We start from the raw sequence: 9,910 nt of genomic DNA, 5'->3' as shown, positions 1-9,910 counted from the left end.
ATTTTTGTTTTGAAGTTTAAAAAAGTTAAATTATTTATTGTATTTTGTTTGGAAGTTGAAAAAATTATAATAATTAGATGAAATAAAATTAGATAAGATGGATTGAGATGATTTTTAAAAACAAACAGGTCCTTAGAATTGTATTATTAATTAATAGTTCTTCTACGTACAACCGCAGTAGGAAACCGCGGTGTAATCGCCCATTTGATTTTATGGCACGTCAGACGATTTATTAAAAAAAAAAAACCGAACAGACTTTGGTTTTCCTCTACTTCGTTGCACCTGTTTCACCTTCTTTCTTTTCTTCCACATCGCACCTTGTTTCTCCTTCTCTCTCAAGTTTCTCTTATTTTCTTCCACAAATAAAAATGCAATTTCATACGCTGTGTGTGAAGCGGAGAAAAAGGAAAAAAGGTAGAGAAAAGCTGCACGCTTCCAAGATTTCACCTTTTTGACCTTCACTTCCTGCACGTTCTTTATCAATCTTCTTTCGGGAGTTCGCATTTTTGTGAACTCGTTTCTTTGATTTATTTCGGTTTCTTTTTGGTTTTCTATCGGAGCTTGGAGTGAAAATCTGCAGTGACTTTGACATCTTTTTGGCAGTAAGTAGAAGATCGGTTTATGGTTTAGGAGAATTTACGTTCTTTTCGGCTTGAGTTCTCTGTTTCCTTTCGAATAAAATGACGGAACGAAAAAGAACCTAATTATTGGGGTTCTGTGAGGTGTTTTTGTTTTTAGCCGCCGATGCTTCTCCAAAGCCTGTTTGTAAGTAATAACTTCTTTATGCAATTTGTTTGTAAGTAAATGGGAAGAGAAATCACTCAGGATAGGAAGAAAAAATGGAAAACATGTAATCTTCTATTTCATCTCAGCAAAATTTTTACATGTCCGGAAACAAAGTCCAAAACCCCAAAAAGAAGAGGAAAAATAAATTGAAAATGGACCAAAATAACTCAATAAATCTCTGAGAGGAGGCCAATAAGAAACCAATTAGCAGCTCACTGGTTGTGACCTTGGGCTTTTGGGGTCTCCTGGGAGTTGGAGATCACTTTATTTTCTTCTATCCTGGTATCTTCATCTTGATCATCCACTTCCTTTATCGTTGTCTCAAAGTTCTCTGCTTTGTCTCCCTTCTTCTTCTTCTGATCACCCTTCTCGACATTCCCATCCCCACAAGATGCTGCTTTAGCGTGCATAGGGGTGGCCAAGAACGTGGGCTTCTCATCGCCAGCCATGATCACCAAGATCTTGTCCTCGTAAACCTTTGGCACCTTACACTCGGAATCCCTCGCATCTTTTCCTTCGTCGCCGCTCTCCAAATCCTTCTCGCTTCGCCTTTCTCTCTCATCCAGTTGCCCGGTGAGCCTCCAGTAAGAGCAAGCCAAGATCAATAAAGCTAATGCTATCAGACCCAGCATCGCCGCCAGCCCTCCGAAGAGGTACGGCACAGGAGAGTGCCACAGAGATGGTGCTGGTGACATTGATGGAGAAGCCTTTGTTGCTGCGCTTGTGCTGGTAATGCTTCTCATATTTCTTTCCTTTTTTTTTTATTATTAAAATTCCTAATCAAGAAGCTTTGAGATAGAAACTAAGGGAAGACGAAGGGCGGTAATTTGTGGTCTTTGACGGGATGCGCTTTTAGGAAGGATCAAGAGAGGGAGTTCTTCAGGAGGGGGACAGTAAACGCAGAGAGGGAGGGAATGAGGAAAGGGAAGGCCGTAGAGTGAAACAAACCGTTTCGATGGCATTTTGCCACATCAGCAGCCGGTTGCCCGGCGTTTACACTGGGCCGTTGCAACAATCATTTTTCATTAATTAAAGGGAGCTTTAACTGACGGGTTCAAACTTATTTTTCATTTCTTTTAAATATTTTAATTTGTTTTGCAAGCCTTGACTGCGTCAACTTTGAAAACTTAGGTAGCTCTGGTTGTAGGTGAAAAGTTATATAAAGGAGGAGGCTGCTGTGGATTCCTCTGTATCCCATTAACATTAAACTCAAGATGGCTCCCAAACTTCCTACTGCCATTCTATTTTGCTTCATTGTGTTTCTCATCATCCTTGCTAACCATATTGTTGTTGCCTCGTTCAGGGGTAGTACTCCAAGTACGTCGTCGTAATTTAATTCTCTCTCTCTTCTCACATGCATGTTTAATTATTTTGGAATTCGGCCTAGTTTGTTTTCTAAAAATATTTCATCTCATCTCATCTAATTATTACAACTTTCTCAAATCTCCATACAAAATAAAATAAACAATTTAACTTTTTCAAATCCCAAAACAACAATAATATTAAAAAATATATTCTAACAATATTTTATTCAACTTTTTAACTTTAATCTCAACTTATCTCATCTCATCTCATCTCATCTCTGAAAACAAACGAGCCTTGAAAGTAGTAGTAGTGAAATGGAAATTTGAATTAAGATGTTTTATTGAGTTTTTGGGAATGAGAGACAAAAATTTCAATAAAAATATTATAAAGTAAAAAAATTGTTTGTGTATAATTTTTGTTTAAAAATGTGAAAAAATGTAATGATTTTTGTATTTTGTTTTGACGTTTGTAAAATTTATATTGATTTTTGTGTTTGGATAATGATTAGGTAATAAGTAAATAAAAATTTAAAAATTTGACATTAAAAAATATTTTTTTTAGGTTAATAATATTTGAAAAGAAAATTACATGATATTTTTAAAATTTTTATGTCTCATCTTTATGTTGAAACGCTTCTCTAAAAGTACTTCTGATGCCTCTTTACCTATAAGTTAAATATTATCTTTTGCTTAATTGCAGGCGGTAGTCAGATCGGGAGGGGAGACCTGCCTCCGGACTCTGGCAATGGTCGTCGTTAGAACGGTAGGAGGTGCTAGCAAACAAAGCAGCCTTGTATCCATATGCTTCCATACATTAAAACTGTAATTTTGTGGAGGAAGCATTTCTTTTATATAAATACATATATGTATTATAATAAGCGATTATCCAGCAACTCCAGAATGGACAAAAATGAACACTCACTTTTCGCGTGTTGTGTAACATTTTCCAGCAACTCCAGAATGGATAATAAGCGATTATCCAGCAACTCCATGTAACATTTTCGCGTGTTGTGTGGTTTTTTATTTTTTTATCTCTCTACTTTCTTCTTCTTCATCTATGGTATTATTGCTGACATTCGGCAGTTTATTATTTCACAATACATATTTTAAAGTGGCTATATCATAACATTATAAAAAATCCCAAGATCATTAAAAAAATATTGTTGATTACTGGATATAAGAAAAAAAAACATAAAAAATATTTTAAGATATATTATTTGGCCTTTATCCTTTCCAGTGTTTTTATTAAGTACAAGCTTTACATCATGAACGACTCTGGAAGTTACTAGGCAGGAAACTAATGTTGCTAGTGGAGGGATAAAAGTCCTTCAAAATCAATATATACACACGAGCAATCGAGTACTGTCCCATGCATTACATAGAGCTAACGATAGTACTACTGCTACGTAGCTGATCATTGTGAGCTTTTCATTCCTTAGAATTACTAATTTATTAATTTTTAAGGATGTATATAAATGAATTGATATTAGAAAATATAAGACGAAACATTATATAAGAAAGAATACAAAAGTGTTCCGAACTTGTAAAATAACATGTCTAATATTTACTAACATGCCCATTCAAACTAGTTTAAACTTAAATGGTATATATGATTCATCATAAAGAAAGCTCCTATTTCAAGAACTATACAAGTTAAAGAATTCGTACGAATCCACTCCAAATCTTTCTAGCTTTTAAAATTTGCATAAACTGATCTACCATATCTTTCTCATAAAGAATTCGTGAAGATATTTTTTGGTCACAACAACTATCACTACAAGAGATTTGATTTTTAGAGATGAAATTATTTAGGAACGAGTTAAATTTCGTTCCTAAAAGTACTTATTTGGTATGAAATTTAAATTTCATCTTAAAATATGGATGCAATTTTTTATGCACTTATCTTTTTTTTTTTCTTTCTTTTTAAAAAAGAGCTAGAGCCACATGTCCAAGAGTGGCCCGTACCCAGTATTATTAAACAATCCCTCACTTTTGGCACATGAATACTATGTAACAAAAAAACCACAATCCACTCAAACTTACAAAGAACCGAAACCAAAAACACCCAAAACCCCTCTTAGCCTCTAAAACCATGAATGAAGGCATACCCATTTTATCTAATCGGATTATACCCAGTAATAGCCTAGGCAACAAATCATTCATACCATAATAACCCACCTGGCCTGCTTCACCTCTTCTGGTTTGTCCTGAGGGACCTTCCGCATCCATTTCTTTCCACCAATATTCTGATTCAAGATGATATTCTTCCCTCCTAATTTACAATTCTTCTCATTATGCTCTTGTTTCTTACACTTAGTGCAAAAAGCATGGAGAGTTTCAAAAACAACTTCCTGATACCAGCAAGTGTAACGCCCGTCCTTTGGTGAGACTTTTTATAAAATGATTTTAGAAAGGACGACGGGAATTACCGTTCGATTTAAAACTTTTTGCTTCCATACCCAGGGTGCAAGACTCTACGTTTATAAAATAAAATGTGCTTTGATAATAAAAGAGGTTTACAGTAGAAAATATCAATTTTAACAATTAAAAGGCCTCTCGTACAATTAATACTCATACCTGGACTTCTGTGCTCTTCCCCATGGGCCGTGTCCGTCCTGACCATCCAGTTCCTATGGGGGGAGGGACATGCATAAAAACTAAAATGAGTCGATGACTCGTAAGCATTACTTCATACAGTTAAAATATAACAACATAGGTTTTCATTCATGCATAAATCATTCATACTTACTATACGTACATGCATAAATGCATACGTGCATTCATTTGAAAATATCACTGGATGGAGTTTTCTTTTAAAAGGGGCTTTCTTTTCGTAGAACGTGTCCCCCGTCAATGCCTTCATTTCTTAAAAGTTCGTGCGTTTATGCGTTCATCCATACTTTCTTATCACTTTCATAGGCCAGTACACACTATTACGCCCCGTGTGTAGGGGTTAGCGATTTTCCTTTGGACCTAGACTCCGCCCGTGGCCACGGGTTGAGAATCCCTTTCATGGGGGGCAGCTCTGGGTGCACTTCTAGTAGTACTTACCTAGCATTGCAATCTGACCATTCATTGGTACCATTTTCATTCATTCATGTGGCCGTTACGTATCCTCATGCATTAAATATTCATTTCATTTCAGTCATTTCTTACAGTTCAGTCCTTTCAGTTCAGTCCTTTTCATTTAACAGTTCAGTTCATGGAAAAATATCGTTTAAAACATGGGCTTAAACTTTCAGTTCATTTCAACTCTATCCTTCATTGTGAGCTTTTCATTCCTTAGAATTACTAATTTATTAATTTTTAAGGATGTATATAAATGAATTGATATTAGAAAAAATAAGATGAAACATTATAGAAGAAAGAATACAAAAGTGTTCCCAACTTGTAAAATAACTTGTCTAATATTTACTAACATGCCCATTCAAACTAGTTTAAACTTAAATGGTATATACGACTCATCATATAAAGAAAGCTCCTATTTCAAGAACTATACAAGCTCCATATCTTTCTCATAAAGAATTCTCGGAGATTTTTTAGCTCGACCGGTCATGGCCCACAACAATGCCCAGTAGAATTCACGGCGATTTTTTAGGCAGTTTTATCCGAATGGTTCGAGTAAAAATAATCAGTTACTTTTTTTTTTTTTTTGTAAACCCCTAATGCATTTTGTAAACGCCTAACGCCTATTATTTGTAACTCTATTATTTGTAAATGCCTAAATATAACATTTTTTTTTCTTTACGTAGCATTTGTACATATTATAATATAATCAATCAATCTATAATCTATATTATTGTAAACCCCTAACGCATCATAACAGATTTTTTTTTCCTTTTTGCTACATAAAGGAGTACAATAAACATCATAATTTAAAGGAGTACAATAAACATCACAATTTAAAGGAGTACAACCCATAAAAGTCATCAAACATGAATATTTAACAATAAAATGCAGACCATATGCCTTGAGTCACTCCTCATCAACATAAATAAAGCTTGATTTGGGATCAAACCCTGAAGAAAAAAATTATTAAATGATATTAAATAAATATTACGAAAAAGTTTAATAAATATGTAAATAAGAAATATGTTCATTACATCCCATACATAAAACTTTTCTGAGAATCAGAATCAATCATAGTAGGATCAACTGAGAAAGGAGGCTCAGAGTATAAAACTACACTTGAACTCTCATACATAATACTATACTTCTAGTACATGCCATTCATCAATCGTTTCACTTTTGCAATCATTTCTTCAACTAAATTACCACCATATATTTTTTTTAATAAAAAATACAAAAGACTAATTTTACATCTTGGATCAAGAACAACAACAATGAATATCATCAAGTTAGTATTTGCAATTGATTCCCAATATTTGTCATACTTACTCTTCACGCTCCTAGCCATACCTCTCAACATTGGATCATTACTTTGACTCATTATTTATAAATGCGATTGGATGCCACAAAACCCTTGGAAATATGCATTAGATGTGACATACAAAAAGCCAGAAAGTCTCACAATAGAATCATAAAAAATCTTAAAAAATTTAACCGTTATTTGAACTCTCACCCAAACACTAGAACTTGGGGGGCTCGAGCTCACACCACAACAATAGCGAGAAAAATAATCATCATCATTCTCAAATTGCAAAAATGGCATTCGAAATGTTTCTGCAACTTCTAGCCTGAGATACGTGAAGTACCATCTGGTGGGAACATCAAGCCACGCCAATTTTGAGTAGCTGATTTTCTCATTTTCTATATACTTTTTGAATTTTTCCATTCTTATAGAAGATGATCTAACATACTTAACCGCATTGCACCCTTGTGATTGAATCATCACAATCTTCTAGCTCATCATTCACAATAAGGTTCATAATATGGGAGCAACATCTTATGTGAATATACTTCCCTTCCAACAAATGACCTCCCAACAAACCTTTTTAAGTAATCGATAGCAACATTGTTTGAGGAAGCATTGTTAATTGTAACAGTAAAAATCTTGTCAATTCTCCAATCCTGTAGACATGACTCTACATGTTTTCCAACAGTGTCCCCTTTGTGATTAGGAATCAAACAAAAATTTATAATCTTTTTGTGTAATTTCCATTCACAGTCAATAAAGTGTATAGTAAGACACATATAATTGAAGTTTTGATTGGACTTCCAAGTGTCAGTAGTAAAACTAACCCGCCTAACTACCTTAAATACTTTCCTCAACTTCTCATTCTCTTTTTTAAATAGTTTACTACAATCTCTCGCTGCAGTGGTTCAAGATGGCACTTGGAATCTTGGTTCTAGTGATTTACATACCTTCCTAAATCCTTGTGCTTCCACCACCCAAAACGGAACCTCATCACAAAATATCATCTCTGCAATTGTCATTCGTATAACTTTTGGATCAAACAATGTAAATAACAAATCCAAAACAAACCATAAGTTTATGCTGGGTACCACCATTTTTAGTCACTACTAGAAAATGTGAGTAGAATTAGCAAAAGAAAAAAAATTAATCACTAAATAAATGAGAAAATGACAATAAAGGAAAAGAAAGGTAGAGGTTTTAAAAAGATGCATATGCAAAGAACTATTCGGGCTAAACAAGGATTGGTAAAACAGTTGTCATCATTCTCAAACTCAAAGCACTGAAGCATAAGTATTAGTTGATAGACTTAGTTGATATGAAATGTTGTGGCGTTTTGTTCAGAGATCTCTTTACTACAAACTTATAAATAAGTTTTAAGATACATAAATCTCTTTACTATCTTTCTTCAAGGAGTATGCCAACCAAGAAAATAGGAAAATGTCCATGCAAACATTTAGATTGAAGAAATTGTTTCCATACATAAGGCAGGACAAGAAAACAAGTGCTGATGAACTTGGCAGAGTTTTGTTTAGAGATCTGAATGCAGTTCCCCGACAATGATCATATCACCATTACCTAACATCTGGCTAGCTTGTAATTATCTAGGTTTATAGTAGGATCTTGTTAGTAATCCGAAGATCATTGTTTAAGGAATGTCATTACTGAATCACTTTAATCAGCATGTTTCCACAGTTTTTTGTACTCATTCATTGCATAAAGGCAAAATAACTCATGGGATTTGATGTTTTCTTTGTTTGGTAATAATATAAAAGTCAACTTCTTTTTAAAATGGTGGATGCCTTAAAGGTTAAGAAAGTAAACATTTAGTACTCTAAGAACGATGTCCTAAGGCAATAAGTTAACAAAAGGACTCATTAGTTAATGATATTTGTTTTGTCATCACAGTCATACAGTTTTGATAGTAAAAAGAAAAACATAAGGATCAACATTCTCTTTAATTCTCTATTGGTAATTATTAATAAAAACTAATTAAGCATCAAGATCCTCTTCAATTTTCTACTAAATTGAATGGTCTCCATGACTATTTTCTACTAAAAACAAGTGCAATGATTATCTCCATGACTCTCAACAATCCATTCATCAATTATAAGAACTACCGAAGAAACGTCTCGTCGGATTCATTTACATTTTTATAAACTCTTCATCCTGCAACAGACCCAAGTAGAAAACTTAAATCTTACCAAGAGTGAGAGAGACCTATGATTTGACCTTAGTTTGTGGCATGAGAAACCCACATTCAAAGCCGTGGGTTTTGCCCAGAGAGACCCATGACCTAGTAGGTTTGGAAGAACATAGCTCATGGCCATGGGTCTTGAAACTCAAGGTCGGAAAGAGAAGGAGGAGTAGAAGAAAAAATTAAGTTGTCCTATGTTGTTCCCTACGTAGCACTGTTCACCTGACCCAAAATTGAGGATTCCAACCTGACCCGAAAATATAAACTATTTCTGGCCCGAATATCCATGACTGAATTCCATCCTGAATCCTATACATAACAAAATCGGGTTTTCAACCCAACCCGGTTCTTCTTCTTCTTCTATGAATTTTAATTTTTTAAAGTATAAATATCTTGAATTATTTACCAACAGCCCCCTATAGACCAGCACACTAGTATCACTTTGTTGATATAGGGCCAAAAATATTATAGAGAAAATTCTTTTTCTTTGGGAGGTAGATTTTTTTAATGGAAACTTAAAAGGGGAGAAAAAGAAATAGAAGCCAAGGTGAGCATAGAAACAGCTATTCCGGTTTTACAGTTATTGGAATGTCAAAAGAGGATAGGATGGGGCCCTGGATCAAATTATTATGTTGCTTAAAAGTGAGGTGATGAGTGTTTGGGTCCTTTACTTTCCATTCAAGAGTATTTAACCAAATGTTGGAGGAAATATTGTGGGTTCCTTTCTTGCCATTCAGGAGAATTTAACCACATGGGCACCTAGTACCGTATAGAATATTGATGAGAATGAAACTAAAGTGTAGGAGCAAGTAGAATCTTAACATGTATTTGGCCTCTGTTTGTAAATTGAAACCCAAGATGATTTGTGGTATTTTTTCTTGCATCTCGTTTCTTCTTGTGTTAGTATAGTGTTCAGAGCACCTTGATGATGTGTTTGCAAAAATGCATTCTAAGCATACCCTCTAATAGGTAAGAGAAAAGAAGCTTGTGTTCAACAGAAAGTTCATTTGATATGTCGCTAGAGCGAACTTCAGACAGAGATTTCACTCAATACTCAGTCGACAGTTGACTTGAGCGAACAAGTTTGAGAAAGAAAAACAAGTAAATCTATAACCTATGGTTTGACGTAATCAATTCGATAAGAAAGATGCAGATGCAAATGCATATGTAATGTGGCAAAACCAATTCCAAAGTTCTGCTAGCTCGTACAATACTTCAAATGGACAAAAAATGGAGAAATACAATGAT

The 9,910-nt window shown here is 34.4% G+C and overlaps 1 protein-coding gene across 1 annotated transcript; it reads right to left on the bottom strand.

Annotated features, from left to right (window-relative positions):
• Positions 1-998: 998 nt before the first annotated feature.
• On the bottom strand, positions 999-1,529 carry LOC109021737 (protein GLUTAMINE DUMPER 2-like). Its single transcript, XM_019004452.2, has one exon. The coding sequence runs from the start codon at positions 1,527-1,529 to the stop codon at positions 999-1,001; it is 531 nt and encodes a 176-aa protein (XP_018859997.1).
• Between the last annotated feature and the right edge of the window lie 8,381 nt (positions 1,530-9,910).

Source organism: Juglans regia, chromosome 5 (assembly GCF_001411555.2).
Source record: "Juglans regia cultivar Chandler chromosome 5, Walnut 2.0, whole genome shotgun sequence".
NCBI classification, from domain to species: Eukaryota; Viridiplantae; Streptophyta; class Magnoliopsida; order Fagales; family Juglandaceae; genus Juglans; species Juglans regia.
This window is presented reverse-complemented; position numbering and strand designations above follow the sequence as displayed.

What these genes read in the sequence shown, in the direction of transcription:
- LOC109021737 (XM_019004452.2), bottom strand. Translation starts at nt 1,529, where the DNA reads ATGAGAAGCATTACCAGCACAAGCGCAGCAACAAAGGCTTCTCCATCA.